The 21808-nt window shown below is 45.9% G+C and overlaps 1 protein-coding gene across 1 annotated transcript in view; it reads left to right on the plus strand.

The window, feature by feature from the left end:
* Positions 1 to 16049: 16049 nt before the first annotated feature.
* Positions 16050 to 21808, plus strand: part of nradd (neurotrophin receptor associated death domain) — a 30920-nt gene continuing 25161 nt past the window's right edge. The window contains exons 1-2 of the mRNA XM_070876491.1: positions 16050 to 16175; positions 16412 to 16620. Coding sequence (XP_070732592.1) covers positions 16585 to 16620 — 36 coding nt within the window. The 5' untranslated portion in view covers positions 16050 to 16175; positions 16412 to 16584. The remainder of the gene's footprint in view (positions 16176 to 16411; positions 16621 to 21808) is intronic.

Raw genomic sequence — 21808 nt, forward strand, 5'->3', positions numbered from 1 at the left:
CTTATCCTAAAACTCTGTCCCCTGGTTCTGGACTTCCCCATCATCGGGAACATTCTTCCCACATCTAACCTGTCCAGTCCCATCAGAATCTTGTAAGTTTCTATGAGATCCCCACTCATCCTTCTAAAATCCAGTGTATAAAGGCCCAGTTGATCCAGTCTCTCTTCCTATGTCAGTCCCAGCATCCTGGGAATCAGCCTGGTGAACCTTCGCTGCACTCCCTCAATAGCAAGAACGTCCTTCCTCAGATTAGGAGACCAAAACTTAACACAATATTCCAGGTGAGGTCTCAGCAAGGCCCTGTACAACTGCAGTAAGACCTCCCCTAGCTATGAAGGCCAACATACCATGCCTGCTGTACCTGCATGTCAACTTTCAATGACTGATGAACCATGACACCCAGGTCTCGTTGCACCTCCCCCTTTCCTATCTGCCGCCATTCAGTTAATATTCTGCCTTCATGTTTTTGCCCCCAAAGTTGATAACCTCACATTTATCCACATTATACGGCATCTGCCATGTATTTGCCCACTCACCTAACCGGTCCAAGTCACCCTGCAGCCTTTTAGCATCCTCCTCACAGCTCACACCGCCACCCAATTTAGTGTCATCTGCAAACTTGGAGATATTACACTCAATTCTTTCATCTAAATCATTAATGTATATTGTATAGAGCTGGGGTCCCAGCACTGAGCTCTGCGGCACTACACTAGTCACTGCCTGCCATTCTGAAAAGGACCCGTTTATCCCGACTCTCTGCTTCCTGTCTGCCAACCAGTTCTCTATCCACGTCAGTACATTACCACCAATACCATGTGCTTTGATTTTGCACACCAATCTCTTATGTGGGACCTTGTCAAAAGCCTTTCGAAAGTCCAAATACACCACATCCACTGGCTCTCCCTTGTCCACTCTACTAGTTACATCATCAAAAAATTCCAGAAGATTTGTCAAGCATGATTTCCCTTTCATAAATCCATGCTGACTTGGACCGATCCTGTCACTGCTTTCCAAATGTGCTGCTATTTCATCTTTAATACTTGATTCCAACATTTTCCCCACTACTGATGTCAGGCTAACCGGTTTATAATTACCCGTTTTATTTCTCCCTCCTTTTTTAAACAGTGGTGTTACATTAGCTACCCTCCAGTCCATAGGAACTGATCCAGACTCGATAGACTGTTGGAAAATGATCACCAATGCAGCCACTATTTCTATGGCTACTTCCTTAAGTACTCTGGGATGCAGGTTATCAGGCTCCAGGGATTTATCGGCCTTCAATCCCATCAATTTCCCTCACACAATTTCTCGCTTTATAAGGATATCGTTCAGTTCCTCCTTCTCACTAGACCCTCGGTCCCCTAGTATTTACGGAAGGTTATTTGTGTCTTCCATCGTGAAAACAGAACCAAAGTATTTGTTTAACTGGTCCGCCATTTCTTTGTTTCCCATTATAAATTCACCTGAATCTGACTGCAAGGGGCCTATATTTGTCTTCACTAATCTTTTTCTCTTCACATATCTATAGAAGCTTTTGCAGTCAGTTTTTATATTCCCAGCAAGCTTCCTCTCATACTCTATTTTCCCCCTCCTAATTAAGCCCTTTCTCCTCCTCTGCTGTATTACAACATTCTCCCAGTCCTCAGGTTTGCTGCTTTTTCTGGCCAATTTATATGCTTCTTCCTTGGATTTAACACTATCCTTAATTTCCCTTGTTAGCCACGGTTGAGCCACCTTCCCCATTTTATTTTTACTCCAGGCAGGGATGTACAATTGTTGAAGTTCATCCATGTGATCTTTAAATGTTTGCCATTGCCTATCCATCGTCAACACTTTAAGTATCACTCGCCAGTCTATTCTAGCCAATTCACGCCTCATACCATCAAAGTTACCTTTCCTTAAGTTCAGGACCCTAGTCTCTGAATTAACTGTGTCACTCTCCATCTTAATAAAGAATTCTACCATATTATGGTCACTCTTCCCCATGGGGCCTCACACAACAAGATTTTTAATTTTTCCTTTCTCATTACACATCACCCAGTCTAGGATGGCCATCTATTACTGTCTTTGGTTAAAAAAAAACTGTGTCCTTCATGGGAGCTGGTCCGGTGTCCCAGTGGAGATGCAGGAGACGATTAAGCCATTCCACAGACGCAAAGACGAGTTGTCCCTGCAGGCGGGCTGTCTATTGTGGGGAAATCATGTGGTCTTGCCCAAGAAAGGCAGAGATACGTTCATATGTGAACTGCACAGCACCCACCCCGGCATCGTAATTGTCATGTATGTAACCTTCATGTAACTGTAATCTTCATGTAACAACATTGCATTCTGTATACACCTAAGAAATGCACACCTTGACCACAGTGGGTGAACTTGTGGGAGACACTCCTCACCTGGTCATCCAGGTATATAAAGGGAGGTCCCACGCAAGGTCATCACTTCTTGGTCCTGTGAATAAAGGTTCCGGTCACATAGTGACCTTGTCTGCAGAATGTTCCTCGTGTGAATTTATAGTAGTGTGTAAGGACATTTCATTTGATGACGAGAAACAGGAATCAACGACTCACGAGAATGGCCACCGGTAGCACAGAGGAACGGTACTGTGTTGGTGAGGACTGGGACGATTTCATTGAGAGGCTCCAGCAGAGCTTTGTCACGAAGGACTAGCTGGCAGATGCAGCGGCTGACAAGCGAAGGGTGCATCTACTGACCAGCTGTGGACCTAAGACGTACGCGCTGATGAAAGACCTGCACGCCATCACAGTGGACAATGCGTTCCGGGATGGGGCCATTGACACCACTAACAGAGTGCTCAAGAGTAATCAAAGAGACAATCAGAGAGGAATGCCTGGTAACAGCCCTTTTGTTCACAACAATCTCAGCTCATGCTGGAGGTGCGGGGGCAGACATGCTGCAACAACCTGTAGGTTTCAACAATTTATCTGTAGAAATTGTAACTTCAGTGGACATTTAGCTAGAATGTGCAGGAAGCCCGCAGCGAGGCTAATTTATGAGGCAGATGAACCAGAAGAGGGGTCTGCAAGGCAGGTTGATCCTTGGGACAAAGCAATGGGCGCTGAAGTTCAGCGGGTTCATGTGGCAAACATCCACAGCTCATATACCAAAACGCCATCCATGATGATGAAAGTCCTATTAAACAGCATCCCGGTACGCATGGAGCTGGACACAGGGGCCAGTCAGTCACTTATGCGTGTCCAACAATTTGAGAAACTATGGCCACTCAGAGCTAGCAGACCCAAACTAGAACGCATTGACACGCAATTATGGATGTACACAAAGAGATCATCCCAGTGCTAGGCAGTGCAATATTGGTGGTCACACATAATGGATGAGAGAACCGGCTGCCACTCTGGATTGTCCCGGGAAATGGTCCCGCGCTTTAGAGGAGGAGCTGGCTAGCCGAGATGAACTGGAAATGGGGGGATGTACACGCCATTTCATCTGTGGAGCAAAGTTCATGCTCACAGGTCCTACAAAAATTTGAGTCACTATTTCAACCTGGTGTCGGGACTTTCAAGCATACCAAAGTAGTGATACGCATCATCCCGGACGCCAGACCAGTGCACCACAAAGCCAGAGCTGTGCCGTATGTGATGCGGGAGAAAATTGAGAGCGAGTTGGACAGGTTGCTAAGAGAAGGCATAATTTCACCCGTTGAATGCAGCGACTGGGCAAGCCCCATCGTCCCTGTCCTAAAAACGGATGGCTCGGTCAGGATCTGTGGCGACTGCAAGGTCACTATCAACCGAGCATCACTTCAAGACCAATACCCGCTTCCGAGAGTGGAGGATCTTTTTGCCACGCTGGCAGGTGGCTAGCTGTTCACCAAGTTGGACCGCACTTCAGCATACGTGACCCAGGAACTGGCCGAAGAATCCAAGCTACTGACCACCATCACCACGCACAAGGGGCTGTTTGTCTACAACAGGTGTCTGTTTGGCATTCGATCAGCGGCCGCTATCTTTCAAAGGAACATGGAAAGCCTGTTAAAATCCATCCCCGGAACAATCGTATTTCAGGACGACATCCTTATCACAGGTCGAGACACCGAGGAACACCTCCACAACCTGGAGGAGGTGCTACGCCGACTGGACCGGGTAGGCCTGCGACGAAATGTGTGTTTTTGGCCCCAGAGGTCAAGTTTTTGGGCAGGAGGGTTGCCGCAGACGGGATCCGGCCTACCGAATCCAAAACGAGGCGAGTCGTCGGAGTTGCGTTCATTTCTGGGACACTTAAACTTTCTGCCGAACTTAAGCACATTGTTGAAGCCGCTACACGTGCTCCTGCGTAAGAGTTGCGATTGGTTTTGGGGGGACTGTCAGGAATGGGCTTTCAATCGGGCGCAGAACCTACTTTGTTCTAATAAGCTGTCGACCTTGTACAACGCCTGTAAGAAATTGGTTTTGATATGTATTGCATCATCCTATGGGGTTGGGTACGTGTTGCAGCAGAGTAATGATGAGGGCCAACTCCAACCTGTGGCTTATGCCTCCAGGTCACTCTCCCAAGCAGAACGGGGATATGGAATGGTTGAAAAGAAAGCACTCGCATGTGTTTACGGGGTGTAAAAGATGCACCAGTACTTTTTTGGCAGAAGCTTCAAGTTAGAAACGGACCACAAGCCGTTAACATCCCTGTTGTCCGACAGCAAAGCTGTCAATGCCAATGCGTCAGCTCGCATACAGCGATGGACTCTCACACTGGCTGCGTATGACTACACCATATGGCACCGTCCAGGCATCGAAAATTGCGCTGACGCACTCAGCAGGCTTCCACTGGCCACCACTGAGGGGGCAGCGGAGCAAAGCGCTGAGATGGTCATGGCCGTTGATGCCTTTGACAGCGCAAGCTCCCCCATCACAGCCCGCCAGATCAAAATCTGGTCCAACAGAGATCCCCTCCTATCCTTGATTGAGAAATGTGTCCTGACTGGGGATTGGGCGCCCGCACACGGAGCATGCCCCGAGGAGGTCAGACCGTTTCACAGACGGATGGATGAGCTCCCCATCCAAGCCGACTGCCTACTCTGGGGCAGCCGGGTAGTCATGCCCCAGAGGGGCAGGGAGCATTCATCAGGGAACTCCATAGCGAGCACCCAGGCATCGTGCTAATGAAGGCCATTGCCTGGTCACATGTATGGTGGCCGGGAATTGACTCAGACCTAGAACACTGTGATCGCAGGTGCACGATGTGTGCCCAACTGGGCAATGCCCCAGGGAGGCCCCACTCAGCCCGTGGCCCTGGCCCACCAGGCTATGGTCACGTATTCACGTAGACTATGCGGCCTGTTCATGGGAAAAATGTTCCTCATTGTTGTTGATGCGCACTCGAAATGGATCGAGTGCATCATATTGAATTTGTGCACGATTCTGCGTGCGGTCTTTGCGACCCACGGCTTGCCGGACATCCTGGTTAATGACAACGGCCCGTGTTTCACTAGCTATGAATTCCGGGAGTTCATATCGGGTAATGACATCAAACATGTCAGGACAGCGCCGTTCAAGCTGGCATCCAATGGCCAGGCGGAATGTGCGGTCCAAATCATAAAACAGGGCATGCTCCGGATTCAAGGACCCTCTCTTCAATGTCGCCTATCGCACCTCCTGCTGGCTTATAGGTCCTGACCGCATTCGCTCACGGGAGTCCCGCCTGCGGAACTACTCATGAAACGTACACTTAAAACTCGGCAGTCCCCCATTCATCCAGTCCTGTCGGACATCGTTGAGGGCAAGCGCCAGTCCCAAAATGAGTGCCATGACCGAAACTCAAAGGGGAAATGTATAGAAATCGATGATCCTGTATTTGTTCTTAATCACGCTTTGGGGCCCAAGTGGCTCGAGGGTATTGTAATTGGCAAAGAGGGGAATAGGGTCATAGTGGTCAGACTTAACAATGGACAGATATGCCGCAAGCATCTGGACCAAGTAAAAAAAAAAGGTTCAGCATGGACTCTGAGGAACCTGAGGAAGATCATGAGATGTTGCCCACACCACCGCCAGTGAACGAGCAACAAGAACATTCAGCAGCATGCACAGTCCCTGCGGCCAGCCCGGACGGAGCCGGAATCACCACAGGTGACAGAGATGCATCCAAGGCTCAACAACCAGGGCCCCAACTGCGGCGCTCCACGAGAGAGCGTCGACCGCCTGAAAGACTTAATCTTTGACCCCATAAGACGTTTGGGGGGAGGTGATGTCATGTATGTAACCTTCATGTAACCTTAACCTTCATAACAACACTGCATACTGTATACACCTAAGAAATGCACACCTTGACCACGGGGTGAACTTGTGAGAGACACTCCTCACCTGGTCATCCAGGTATATAAAGGGAGGTCCCACGCAGGGTCATCACTTCTTGTTCCTGTGAATAAAGGTTCAGGTCACAGAGTGACCGTGTCTGCAGAATGTGCCTCGTGTGAATTTATAGTAGTGTGTAAGGACATTACAGTAATGATGAAAGCCATAGCCAGATCCCATGTGTGGTGGCCCGGCATCGACTCAGATTTAGAGTCATGCGTGCGCCAGTGCAACATTTGCTCTCAGCTGAGCAATGCACCCAGAAAGGCACCGCTAAGTTTGTGGTCGTGGCCCTCCAAACTGTGGTCAATGATCCACGTAGACTCTCGGGCCCATTTCTAGGCAAAATGTTTTTGGTTGTCGTGGATGCTTACTCAAAATGGATTGAATGTGCAATAATGTCAGTAATCACGTCCACAGCCACTATTGAAAGCCTATGAACCATGTTTGCCATGCACGGCTTACCGGATATCCTAGTCAGCGACAATGGGCCATGCTTCACCAGTGGTGAATTCAAGGAATTTATGACCTGCAACGGGATCAAACACGTCACATCTGCTCCGTTCAAGCCCACATCCAATGGCCAGGCTGAACGGGCAGTTCAGACCATCAAGCAAAGCTTGAAACGTGTGTCGGAAGGCTCCCTGCAGACCCGGCTGTCCCGAGTTCTGCTCAGCTACCGCACCAGACCCCACTCACTCACCGGGATTCCTCCAGCCGAGCTGCTCATGAAAAGGGCACTCAAAACAAAGCCCTCTCTTGTTCACCCTGATCTCCATGATCACGTGGAGGGCAAGCGGCATCAACAAAGTGTGTACCATGACCACGCAAATTTGTCACACGATATTGAGATCAATGATCCTGTGTTTGTGCTCAATTATGGACATTGTCCCAAATGGCTCGCTGGCACGGTCACAGCCAAAGAGGGGAGTCGAGTGTTTCAGGTTAAATTGGCCAATGGACTAACGTGCAGAAAACATTTGGACCAAATCAAATTGGGGTTCACCAACAGCTACGAACCACCCAAAGAGGACACCACCAACTTTGACCTTCCAACAACACACAAGTGACAACTGACATCATGGTTGACCACGAAGCCGAACTCATCATCCCCAGCAGTGCGGCAAGGCCGGCTGCCCAACAGCCCAGTGAAGAACTGACCAACCCACCCACACCCGCATTTGTACCGAGATGATCGACAAGGGAACGTAAAGTCCCAGATCGTCTCATCTTGTAAATAAGTGTTCTGTTGACTTCACTGGGGAATGACATCATGTATTTAACCCTGTGTAACCTTCATGGCACCTGACCACCAGAGGATCCACCTGCTGGAGTCCCAAGGGACCCCAGCATCCCTAGGGAGCACAGTATATAAGCAGACCATCCATGAGGTACCTGTGCTCTGGAGTCTTATTAAAGGAGCCAAGGTCATACTTGCTCATTGTATACAGTACTCAGTTTCATCCTTTATTATGAGTGTACCACCTCCGGCTAGCACCGCAAACAAGTCTTCGGTAATGGATACTGATTTTGTTTGGAAACCCTCTTGATCGTAGTCTTGTAGTCTCCACAGATTCTGACTATGCCATCACTTTTCAGCACAGGAACAATGGAGCTGGCCTATTCATTAAATTTGACCGGTGATATGATCCCTTCATGCTGGAGTCTGTCTAGTTCAATTTCGACCTTCTCCCTCATCATATACGGCACTGCCCAAGCTTTATGATGGACGAGTCTTGCATCTAAGTCCACGTGGATCTGCACCTTGGCTCCCATGAAGCTGCCGATACCCGGTTCGAACGGCGAGGGGAACTTGCTCAATACTTGGGCACATGTATCTTCCGCCGACGACAACGCCTTTATGTCGTTCCAGTCGCATCTGATTTTCTCCAACCAGCTCCTGCCGAGCAGCGTTGGGCCATTGCCTGGAACAATCCACAGCGGTAACTCGTGAACCGCATTGTTATACGGCACATTAATTTGTGCACTGCCAATCACCTTTGGTGTACGTGCGCAGCTTGGCGTTAACAGGGCTCAGCCTGCCTCACAGTCTTAGTATCCCACAGCTTATTAAATGCCCTCTCGTTCATGATCGATTGACTCTCCCCTGTGTCCAGTTCCATCGATACCGGTATCCCGTTAAACTTCACATTAATCAAAATTGGTTTACTCTTGGTTATGAAAGAGTACAGTCCATACACTTCCTCCTCTGGCATCTCGGATTGCGTATCAGGATCCACGCTAGTCTGACTCTCATCCTCCACGTGGTGTGTCGCAGCTCGCTTGCTCATCTGCGGACACTTGCGCTGGAGATGCCCCACTCTCAAGACAGCCTTTGCAACTATATTGCTTAAATCGGCACTGCATGTACCGATGATTTCCCCTTCAACATCAGCACGGAGAAATCGGATACATTCCCGCTGGCGGACTTTGGGCGGCCACAGGTTTTGCAAACGGATAGGCCGCTCTGCCGAATGCCGAATCAGTCGCATTTACAGTACTTGCCGAGCTTTGATTCTTCACCGCTATTTGCTTTAGACTCCTGTCATGATTGAGCGATCTGGATGGCCCTTTTTAAATACAACTCCTCCACCGCCAGAGGTTTGCGCAGGATCACCTCGTGGCTGATACCAATAACAAAGAAGTCCCGCAGCATGTCTGCCAACACTGACCTGAACTTGCACGGTCCCACTAGACGTCTCAGGTCGGCAACGAATTCCGCTGTGCTCTGGCCCTCCGATCGAACGTGTGTATAAAACCTGTATCTCGAGATGATGATGCCGTTGTCTGGCTTGAGGTGCTCCCGTACCAATGTACACAACTCCTCGTACGTTTTCTCTGTTGGATCACTCGGCACGAGTAGATTCTTTATCAGACCGTAGATCTTTGAACCGCACACAGTGAGGAACACGGCCCAGCGTCGATCTGCATTGTCGACCCCCTTCATTTTGTTGGCCACGAAGTACTGGTTCAAACAGCTCACAAAGTCTGTCCAATCTTCTCCCTCTACAAATCGCTCTAAAAATCCAATCGTGCTCATTTTGCGAACAAAGGTTCTTGTATTCTCATCACCAAATGTTACGTATGCAATAAAGGTTCAAACTGAGTACTGTTTAACTAAGCAAGGTACGACCTTGCTTCTGCTTTATTTTGGCCCAAAGTACCTGACTCACAAAATGGCTGGCCTTTTACACCAGAGCAGCACCATGTGCGTGCTGCTCAGTGGCTTCCAACAATGACGCCATCTGGTGGCTACAAACAGAATGTACATACATGACACTAACCTTTTGTGTTTCATGCACCAGGACCCCAGGTCCTGCTGTACTGCAGCACTTTGCAATTTTTTTCCATCTAAATAATAACTTGCTCTTTGATTTTTTTTCTGCCAAAGTGCATAACCTCACACTTTCCAAAATTATACTCCATCTGACAAATTTTTGCCCACTCACTTAGCCTGTCTATGTCCTTTTTCAGGTTTTTTGTGTCTTCCTCACACATTGCTTTACCTCCCATCTTTGATTCGTGAGCAAACTTGGCTACGTTACACTCGGTCCCTTCTTCCAAGTCATTAATATAGATTGGTTTTTTTTGCGATTTATGTTGTGGTGGCATAAGTTATTTATTAGGAATGTTTATGGTGGGTTTTTTTCAGGTATTTTTTCCTACCCAGGCCTCTCTTAGAGCACTCCCAGGCCGGCTGTTTAGCTCGGGATTTTCGCTTGCTCAGCCGGCCTAGCACTAAGATGTGTGCATCACCCACCCCCCCCACTTAGTGCTCCACCCACTCTCAGGGCCCAGATGCCGAATTTTGCTGACTGAGGCGCAAACTGTTCCCAGGCGCAAACTTTACCGCCCAACCGCCATTACCGCCCCAAAATGAGCAGAACCGAAAATCCAGCCCAATGAATTTAATTTGCCATTTATCCACTCACTCTGCATCACAGCAAGCAGGTTCTTTACCCACTAAGCCATGGGGAAAGCCTAAACAGTAAGCTAAATATTGCTGCCCAACGTGGGAAGGGCAACACTCCGGCAGAAAGCTTTGAATGTCCTCTCCCCTCATCAGCTGCCCCTCTGTGCCGCCATGCCCCTCACTGGGGAGCCAATAGAAAAAGACACTTGTTTTCTGTGCTCGTAGGGCCAATGTTAAGCTGGGATCTGACTCTCAAGCGAGGCCGTGGAGTTAGGGTCGCCAACTCTAGTTGGACGTATTCCTGGAAGTTCCAACACATGACCTCATGCCTCCCACCACCTCTCCTCGAACTCACGTCACTGGTCACCTAACACGTCCAATGGACGCACCAGCTTCCCACGCCAATTGGAAATCAAACAGATTCTTACCCAATTGGCTATCAGTAAAACAGCCTTTTACTACATTACAACTTTTTTAAAAAGTGCGTCAATGGCTTTGAGACCTCCTGAGATTGTGAAAGACACCATATAAATGCAAGTACAGGTATAAACTGAAAATGCTGGCGATCTCGGCAGGTCAAGCAGCATCTGTGGAGAAGCAGAGTTAATGTTTCAGGTCTGTGGCCCTTTGTCAGATGCTGCCTGACCTGCATTTTCTGTTTTTATTTTAGATTCCAGCAATCACAGTATTTTGCTTTTATATATATATATATGCAAGTCTTTTTACTCCCCATCTCCAATATTTCTATAACTAATAAACAAAAGTGTTCAAAGAATATGAAGAAAAATACACACAATATTTTTAATGCCCTTATCATTTTTTTTCTCCCGGGTTGCTTTCAGCGGCGATTAATCTTTCATTTCTGGAGACTCCAGGTCAATTAGGGAGGGTTGGCAAACCCTACATGGAGTTTGCCTACTTTATATTAGGCCCTACCTCCGACAGCACTGTACCATTGTAAAATTACCTTTTAACTGGGCACAGTTTGAAGGACTGGACCAGATGAAGGAGAAGGTACACGTGTGAATATGTAAAGGGAGGAGGGGAGGGGCAGGGCCATTGCTGAGTTTGATGGATGAGCTGTATAGTCTATTCCCTTCCTATTGAACATGTTTTTAAAAGGCTCGCTCTGTATTTCCTGAGTTGGAGCTCAGAGGCTCAGACTGCGGGACTGGGAGGGTGGGGGTGGAATCAGGCCTTGCACATCAAAGGCACCGAGAATGAAACCAGGCTTAAACACAGGAAACCTAGCCCCCAGGGCCTCAAATAAAACCCGCCCCTTTAAAGCAACACATCCCTCCACTCAAGTTATAGTACAACAGCTGTTGAAAAACAAGTGTTTTGTTGTATCAATACATTAACAAAAGATATAAAGATATGTTTATGTTTGTGTATAAATTGTTAAGGAAGTGACTTTATATTAATAATATATTGAAAATCTTACAGTCTTTCATGTCATCTTTTGTCCATTCAAAATTCCATATTTTACTTTTTTGTTATATTCATTTTTGCGATGTGGGCGTCACTGGCAAGGTTACATTTATTGCTCATCCTTAGTTGCCCAGGTTTGGTACAACTGAGCCACTTGCTAGGCCACTTCGGAGGGCAGTTAAGAGTCAACCACGTTGGTGTGGGACTAGAGTCACATATAGGCCAGACTGGGTAGGGCCACATTTACTGATGCCAGGTTTTTGGTCCAGATATTTAAAACTGAATTAAAATTCTCAAAACGGCCATTGCAGAAGATGAACTCACAGATTATTAGCCAGTCACATAACCAGTAATGCGTTTGTTTGTGGTGCATATGTTGGGGGAGAAAAAAATCAGACTTGGTTGTTGTGCCTTCTGTGGTGGAATAGCCTGCTGACACCCACTGACTCTAGACTCACACGTGAAGAATGTGCAGTAAGGAGAGATGATTGAGGACTGTCTGTACCTTTGGAACCCATACCCCAGCAGGAGTGGAAAGGAACAAACTGACATTGAATTCCAAGCCTGTACATGTACACGTACCTGACAGGAACAAAATTAATAAAATGCTTAATCAATTGAAAAACAAAAACACTTCCTGTCAAATCTGTTCAGCAAACCAGGCTGGGACTCCAGTGTAGCACTGAGGGAGTGTTGTACTATCGGAGATGCTGCTCTAAGGGTGATGTGTTAAGTTGCTAGATCAGGTGTGTTGGCCAACAATCTTCCCTCAACCAACACCACCAATAAAACAGATTAATTACTCATTCATCCCACACAAGAGATTAGTGTGCAAAATTAAAGCACATGGTATTGGGGGTAATGTATTGACGTGGATAGAGAACTGGTTGGCAGACAGGAAGCAAAGAGTAGGAATAAATGGGTCCTTTTCAGAATGGCAGGTAATGACTAGTGGGGTACCGCAAGGTTCAGTGCTGGGACCCCAGCTATTTACAATATACATTAATGATTTAGATGAAGGAATTGAATGTAGTATCTCCAAGTTTGCAGATGACACTAAGCTGGGTGGCAGTGTGAGCTGTGAGGAGGATGCTAAGTGGCTGCAGGGTGACTTGGACAGGTTAGGTGAGTGGGCAAATGCATGGCAGATGCAGTATAATGTAGATAAATGTGAGGATATCCACTTTGGTGGAAAAAACAGGAAGGCAGAATATTATCTGAATGATGACAGGTTATGAAAAGGGGAGGTGCAACGAGACCTGGGTGTCATGGTACATCAGTCATTGAAAGTTGGCATGCAGGTACAGCAGGCAGTGAAGAAGGAAAATGGTATGTTGGTCTTCATAGCTAGGGGTTTTGAGTATAGGAGCAGGGAGGTCTTACTGCAGTTGTACAGGGCATTGGTGAGGCCACACCTTGAATATTGTGTACAGTTTTGGTCTCCTAATCTGAGGAAGGACATTCTTGCTTTTGAGTGAGTGCAGCGAAGGTTCACCAGACTGATTCCCGGGATGGCAGGACTGACATATGAAGAAATACTGGATTGACTAGGCTTATATTCACTGGAATTTAGAAGAATGAGAGGGGATCTCATAGAAACAAATAAAATTCTGACAGGATTGGACAGGTTTGATGCTGGAAGAATGTTCCCGATGTTGGGGAAGTCCAGAAACAGGGGTCACAATCTAAGGATAAGGGGTAAGCCATTTAGGACCGAGATGAAGAGAAACTTCTTCACTCAGAGAATTGTGAATCTGTGGAATTCTCTACCACAGAAAGCTGTTGAGGCCAGTTCGTTAGATATATTCAAAAGGGAGTTAGATGTGACCCTTACGGCTAAAGGGATCAAGGGGTATGGAGAGAAAGCAGGAATGGGGTACTGAAGTTGCATGATCAGCCATGATCATATTGAATGGTGGTGCAGGCTTGAAGGGCTGAATGGCCTACTCCTGCATCTATTTTCTATGTTTCTATGTTTGCTGTTGTGAGATCTTGCTCTGAGCAAAATGGACGCTACGCTTACCGACAATTTAATTCATGCCTGGGATCTTTCTGAAACCTCATAAGCTGCTGCTATGCAAAGTAAGTTATTTTTCTTTCTTTCAAAATACTACTTGCGCTGAAGCAGTCTGAGACTTGGCTGGTATGCCCACCACTGCCAAATAGCCTGCTGCCGCTCACTGTCTCAACTCACACATGAAGACTGGCCGCTTGCGTTCTGTACCCATGGAGCTGTACCCCACCAAGGGATCAATACCTTCAGGGAAGTGGGGATATAATTACAAAGAGAAGACAGATCACACTTTGCACTGTTGCTTTGCCTTCTAGAGTTCAAACACTCCCGAAGGGAGTGACTGCAACTGGTGTTTTTTTTAAGACAAGTTCACCCGAGTCACAGCTCAAGTCTGCAAACAACGACCAAAATAAAAACAAATGAGTGTCAGTTCAAGATAAATCTGAAATAAAAGAACACAGCAAGTGTTACAGGTTAACATTTAGGGAATGTCCTGTTCTAGACAGCCCAATTAACAACCTGCTTTTCTCTGGCTATCCTAATAGATAAAGGCATCATTTAATCAGGTATAAAGCCACACAGACCGGGGGAGGTCCTGGGTTTGAGTTCTGGTCTGCACGGAGTTAGTTCCAACTGGGTTAGGACGAAGTCAACCAGCTGGGATCTCACTCCTGATGTCGATCCAGTGACAAAGCAACAGAAGTAGGCTATTCAGCCCCTCAAGCCTGTTCTGCCATTCAATTAGATCATAGCTAATCTAGATCCTAACTCCATATGCCTTGATACCCTGATCTCAGCCTTGAAAATGTATATTGTCCCAGCATCCACAGACTTTTGGGGTAGAGAGTTCAAGATTTCCACTACCCTTATCAATTTCACTTCTAAATGGCCTAGCTCTAATTTTAAGGTTATGTTCTCTTGTGCTGGTTTCCCCATTTCTACCCTATCGAGTTCCATGATGTCCTGCTGGAACGTGTGCTGATGTTGGGTGAGGACAAGATCGGGGGAGGCTGATGTGGATCTCACCCTATCATGTAGATTCCAAGCTCATGCCTGAGGTGACTCAGGGCGACCTAACCCTCCCTAATACATTTGTGGAAGTGCCATTACTACAAAGACTCAAATGGTTCAAGGGGAAGGCCCACCACCACCTTCTCAAGGGCAACTAGGGGATGGGCAATAAATGCCATCATTGTCAGTGGCATCCACGCCCTGAGAATAAATTCTAATATACTTAGCACCCATTGAACTGCATCCTGGGGAACCTATCCCCAGAAAGCCAGTAGCTCCTGGAAGGCGGGGGGGGGGGGGGGGGGGAGGGGGGGGGAGAAAAATAGATAAACTGAGAGGAGGATTTAAAACATTTCTGATTGTAAGCAACAACTTTTCTATTTCTTTAAATCTTGCTGGCTCAGTTGGTAGCACTCTCGCCTCAGAGTCAGAAGGTGTGGGTCCAAGCCTCACTCCATAGACCTGAGCACATAATTTAGCCTGAAACTTCAGTGCTGTACTGAGGGTGTGTTGCACTATCAGAGATGCCATCTTTCAGATGAGGTGTTAAACTGAGGCCCCATCTATCCTCTCAGATGGGTATCTGTGCTCCTCTAATGCTCATCCCTGATTTTAATTGCTCCAGGCATTGGTGGCTGTGCCTTGAACTGCCAAAGCCCCAAGTTTTGGAATTCCCTCCCTAAACCTCTCCGCCTTTCTACCTCTTTTACTAAGCTTTTGGTCATCTGCCCTAATATCTCCTTATGTGGCTCGGTGTCAAATGTTGCTTTATATTTATTTATTCGTTGCCAATCTTTCCAATTCTTTGTCAAATCACAAACGCCAGAGGTCACCTTGCACACATCAAAGATCACTCTGCGCCAATGCTCTTAGCCAAAAGGCCTAGAGCCACTGCACCGTTCCTGGAAGTACTGCAATACCAGGTTTGTGCCATGGAGGTGGATGGGTCAGGCCCCCCACACACCTCCGTGGAGGTGGATGGGTCAATCCACCCCACCCACCTTCAAATGTTGCTTTATAGCACGCCTGTAAAGCGCCTTGGGACATTTTACTATTTTAAAAGCGCAATATAAATGCATTCTCTTTCTTTTCAACCACTTCCTCGTCTTCATGGGCATAAGTAATGCTACAAAGCAGTTTGATATTTTAAAGCTTTAATAGTTAAACAGCTTAAAATTGTAGTTTTTTGCGGTGTGGCTTTAAGAGCCGAAGTTCTGGAACGGGGTTATTATCTCCTGGGGAGTTTTGATACATCAACTCTCAGCCAATCCTGCTGAAAGTATGCTCTCCCCCCACCCCCCCCCCCACCCCCAGCACCACGTGGGGTAGAGCTTTTACTCACGCCCTCTGTGGCATTTTTCAATAAAAAAAGTAATTGAAAAGTAGCAAAGTGACTGAGTCACTGAGAGAGTAAGACTGAAATACAGAGCCAGAGAGGGGGAAGTTGGGAGAAAGGAGAGAACGGAGTGGGAAACCAAGTGTAGAAGTGAGTACGGGCGGTGCGGGCTTTGAGCTTTGTGGTACTTGCGCTCCGCTCTCACCCTCACTCTGCCCGGATCATTGATGAGCTCCCGGCTCCGGTACAGGGAGAGACCGGGACTGGGACAAAGATCGGGAGCCACCGGGAGGCTCCGCGAGATATGCTTCACTTGTATAAACTGTTTTGTTCAACTTTTCTGTTTTTAATTATTTTTGGATTATGACCCCGGTCTCTCTCCTCAGGCTGGGATCGTGCTAGCAGTGGAGTTTGCAAACTTGACCCGAATCAAACCTGGACTGGTGATTGATCGAAACTAGACCAAACCAGACCAGGACTGGGGACTGGAAACTGAGTTGAACCGAACCCTGGAATCGGAATCGAGTCGAGCCAGAGCTGTAAAGTGATCGAGGGCAGGATGCGGCTGCTGTTGTGTCTGCTCTTCCTCTCCTGGGTAAGCGAGGCACTGTGGCAGGCGGGAGGCACCGTAAACTCTTTTGTTTTAATATTTTATATAAGAATTCAAAGTCTGTATTTTATTCTGTTCCAAAATACTTGCATTTAAAAAAAAATCTAGGATAAAATATTACCGCATGTAGGGAGAAAGGGCGAAGCATTAATATAGTGCCTTTCGGGACATAAGGACGTCCCGAGCCCTTTACAGTCAGTTAAGTACTTCTGAAGTGGAGTCACTGTTGCAATGTAGTAAACACGGCAGCCAGTTTGCGTATTGCAAAATCCCACCAACAGTACTGAGATAGTAACCAGATCATCTGTTTGTAGGTGTTGGTTGAGGGATAAATATTCATTTTGGTAGGAAAAATAGAAGAGCAATATAGCAAGCAGTTAGGAAAGCAAATGGTATGTTATCCTTTATTACAAAAGGGTTGGAGTATAAGAGGACACTAGGAACATGCAGAAAACAAAGGGAAGTCTAGTTAGGGAAACTGCGCTGTGAGGCTGAACACGAGAGCTTAAGAAACAGGAGCAGAAGTGAGCCATTCGGCCCTTCCAGCCTGCTCCGCAATTCAGTAAGAACATAGCTGATCTTCTACCTCAACTCCACCTTCCTGCACTATCCCCATATACCTTGGTTCCCTTAATATCCAAAAATCTGTCGATCCCAGTTTTGAATGTACTCAACAACTGAGCATCCACAGACATCTGGGGTAAAGAATTCCAAAGATTTGCAACCCTTTGAGTGAATAAATTTCTCAGTCCTAAATGGCAGACCCCTTATTCTGAGACACTGACCCCTAGTTCTAGACACCCCAGTCGGGGAACTAGCCTCCCAACATCTACCCTAAACATTTCAATGAGATCACCTCTCATTTTTTTAAACTTGAGGGAATATAGGCCTAGTCTTCTCAATCTCTCTTTGTAGGACAATCCCCCCATCCCAGGAATTAGTCTGGTCAACCTTTGTTGCACTCCCTCTAGAACAACTATATCCTTCCTTAGGTAAGGAGACCAAAACTGTACACAGTGCTTCAGTTGTCGTCACATCAAGGCCCTATATAATTGCAGTAAGATGACGTTTTTCTTGTAATAAAGGACAACATACCATTTGCTTTCCTAATTGCTTGCTGTATTGCTTTTCTGCTTGCATATTCTGCTTTTCTATTTTTCCTACCAAAGTGAATAACTTCACATTTGTCCACATTATATTCCATTTGCCATGTTCTTACCTACTCAATTAACCCTTTACTGCCTCTTTGTGCTGCCTCACAACTTACTTTCCCACCTAGCTTTGTATCATCAGCAAACTTCTATGTCATTGATATAGATTGTAAATAGCTGAGGCTCAAGCACTGATCCTTGTGGTACCCCACTAGTTACAGCCTGCCAACCCAAAAATGACCTATTTATTCCTATTCTCTGTTTTCTATTCGTTAACCAATCCTCAATCCATGCTAATATATTACCCCCAATCTGATGAGCCCTAATTTTGTGTAATAACCTCTTGTGTGACGCCTTATCGAATGCTTTGTTAAAATCCAAATACACTACTTCCACTGGTTTCCCTTATCTAACCTGAAAAGTCTCTAACAGATATCTCAAACACAATTTCCCTTTCCATGGAGACCCTGTCCAATCATATTATGATTTTCTAAGTGCCAGATTTGTTCAAACAGTATTTCACTTTCATAAATCAATGTTGACCCTGCCCAATTTCTAAGTGAACAGTTGCCACATCCCTAATAATAGATTCTAAAGTTTTCCCTACTACTGATGTTGGGCTAATTGGTTTATAGTTCCCTATTTTCTCTCTCTCCCCTTTCTTAAATAATGGGGTTACATTTGCTACCTTCCAATCTGTGTAGACTGTTCTAGAATCTAGGGAATTCTGGAAGATCAAAACCAATGCATCCACTATCTCTGAAGCCACTTCTTTTAAAACCCTAGAATGTAGGTCATCAGGTCCAGGGGATTTGTTGGCTCCGATTAAGTTAATTTCTCCAGTATTTTTCTTTACTACTACTAATTAATTTCTTTATGTTCCTCATTCTTACTAGACTCTTGGTTCCCTACTATTTCTGGAATGTGTTTTGTTTCTTCCGTGAAGACAGATACACAGTATTTGCAAATTCCTTATTCCTCATTATAATTTCTCCTGTTTCTATTTACATGCCTATAGAAGCTTTTACAATATGTTTTTATGTCTCCTGCTAGTTTACTCTCATTCTATTTTCCCTCTCTTTATCAATTTCTTTGCTGAATTTTAAAATCCTCCCAATCCTCAGGCTTACTATTTTGGCAATATTCTAAGCCAGTCCCTTTAATCTAATATTATCTTACCTTCTCTTGTTAGCCACAGTTGGCCCACTTTTTTTCTGTGGGGTTTTTATTTCTTAAGGACATGTATATTCATTGTGAATTATGAATTACTTCTTTAAATGTTTGCCATTGCTCATCTACCATCATATCTTTTAATCTAGCTTCCCAAACTACCTTAGCCAACTTGCTCCTCATAACTGTGTAGTTTGCTTTGTTCAGATTAAGACCCTAGTTTCGAATTTAAGTAAATCACAATCAAGCTCCAATATAAAATTGTATCATATTATGATCACTCTTCCCCAGAGGCTCCTTTACTATAAGGTTATTACTTGGCCCTGTCTCGTTGCATAATACGATATCTAAAATAGCCTGTTCCCTGGTTGGTTCCTCGACATTGATCTAGAAAACTATCTTGAAAGGATTCCAGGAATTCGTTCTCGAAACTATTACTGCAAATTTGGTTTTCCTAGTCCTATGAGGATTAAAGTCCCCCATGATTACTGGGGCAGAACATGGCAATTGTAGGATAGGAAGAGCATGTGACTTGCTCTTGGAGGACTGAACGGCAGTTCACTCTGCATCTTACCAGAATGTTCTATTGGAACAAATTCAATTTTTACTGGCACTTTGAGCCCTGAAGACCAGCAAGATCCCAGATTCCATTTGTGGTTTGCTGACTTTGTGGGGAGGTAGTAAATATTTTCTTTTTAATTAATAGCTGCAATGAATTATTTCCCTGAGAAGGTGGTGGTGGGTGGTCTTCTTAAACCGCTGGTAGCAGTTTTGATACAACAGAAATTCTTGCTCAGCCACTTCAGAAGGCAGTCAAGAGTTAACCGCATCGGTGTGAGACTGGAGTCACATATAGGACAAGCCCGGGTAAGAACGGCAGGTTTCTTTCCCTAAAGATCATTCAGTGAAGCAATTGGGTTTTTACGACCATCTGACGGCTTCATGGTCACTTTTACTGAGACTGTCTATTTAAACTGAATTCACATTTTCAAACTGCCATGGTGAGGTTTGTACTCGCATTCTCTGAATTGTCAGTCCGTGTGTCTGGATTACTAGTCCACGCACTACAGTTGGTCTTACTGCCTCCAGAATGTGGGGAAGAATCGGTGTTGGTTGCTGCTCCCTATTCGCTATCCATTGAATCGCCCTGCCACCCACTGGCATGTGCAAGCCTTTGGGCATCAGGTGAGGAAAAGATCGGCTCTTTTGCGGTAGAATATCCCGTCTATACTCACTGTCTAGTCATGTAAGGGAAAGGTGGGTGCTTGGTGCCTGTGAAATTGTATCTTGGAAATGTGTCAACACTGTCGGGGGTGGGGGGAGGGGGATTGAAAAATCCTTAAGGCAATGATTCCTCACATGGTTTCCTTGAGCCTGTGTGAAATGGGTGGATGATTTCTTTTTCACCAATTAGTTTTAAAATTATAATCATTGCAACGTGTATTTATTTTCTAAACGTTTCCATAAGTGATTGAATTCTACAATGTAGTGTGTGAGATTCCTGAGTCCCTGACACAGATCCTATCCTTGGCCTGTCGCTATGGGACTTGTGAGACACTCAAACTCTTAGTCTTGCCTTTTGGCTCAGTGGGTAGCACTCTTGCCCCTGAGTAGAAGGTTGTGGGTTTAAGCACCTAATCTAGGCAGACACTTCAGTGCAGTGAAGGAATGCTGCACTGTCGGAGGTGCCAGCTTTCAGATGAGACATTAAACCAAGGTCAAGTCTGCCCTTTCAGGACGTAAAAGATCCCATGGCACTGTTTGAAGAAGAGCAGGGGCGTTCTCCCTGATGTCCTGGTCAATGTTTATTCTTCAACCAACATCACTAAAACAGATTATCTGCTCATTTATCTCATTGCTGTTTGTGGGAGTTTGCTTTGCAAATTGCCTGCTGCGTTTCCCTACATTACAACAGTGTCTACACTTAAATAAGGTTACATAAGAATATAAGAAATAGGAACAGGTGCAGGCCATACGGCTCCTCGAGTCTGCACCGCCATTCAATAAAATCATGGCTGATCTGATCATGGATTCAGCTCTACTTCCCGCCCGCTCCTCATAACCCCTTATCCCCTTATTGTTTAAGAAACTGTCTATTTCTGTCTTAAATTTATTCAATGTAATGCAGTTGTACAGGGCCTTAGTGAGGCCTCACCTGGAATATTGTGTTCAGTTTTGGTCTCCTAGTCTGAGGAAGGATGTTCTTGCTATTGAGGGAGTGCAGCGAAGGTTCACCAGACTGATTCCAGGGATGGCTGGGCTATCATATGAGGAGAGACTGGATCAACTGGGCCTTTATTCACTGGAGTTTAGAATTATGAGAGGGGACCTCATAAAAACATATAAGATTCTGACAGGACTGGACAGGTTAGATGTGGGAAGAATGTTCCCGATGTTGGGGAAGTCCAGAACCAGGGGACATAGTCTTAGGATAAGGGGTAGGCCATTTAGGACTGAGATGAGGAGAAACTTCTTCACTCAGAGAGTTGTTAACCTGTGGAATTCCCTGCCGCAGAGAGTTGTTGATGCCAGTTCATTGGATATATTCAAGAGGGAGTTAGATATGGCCCTTACAGTTAAGGGGATCAAGGGGTATGGAGAGAAAGCAGGAAAGGGGTACTGAAGGAATGATCAGCCATGATCTTATTGAATGGTGGTGCAGGCTCGAAGGGCCGAATGGCCTACTCCCACACCTATTTTCTATGTTTCTCTGAGGCAGCAAATTCCACAGATTTACAACCCTTTGAGAGAAGGAATTTCTCCTCATCTCTGTTTTAAATGGGCGGCCCCCTATTCTAAGATCATGCTCCCTAGTTTTAGTCTCCCCCATCAGTGGAAACATCCTCTCTGCA

This window comes from Pristiophorus japonicus, chromosome 1 (genome assembly GCF_044704955.1).
Source record: "Pristiophorus japonicus isolate sPriJap1 chromosome 1, sPriJap1.hap1, whole genome shotgun sequence".
NCBI lineage: Eukaryota > Metazoa > Chordata > Chondrichthyes > Pristiophoridae > Pristiophorus > Pristiophorus japonicus.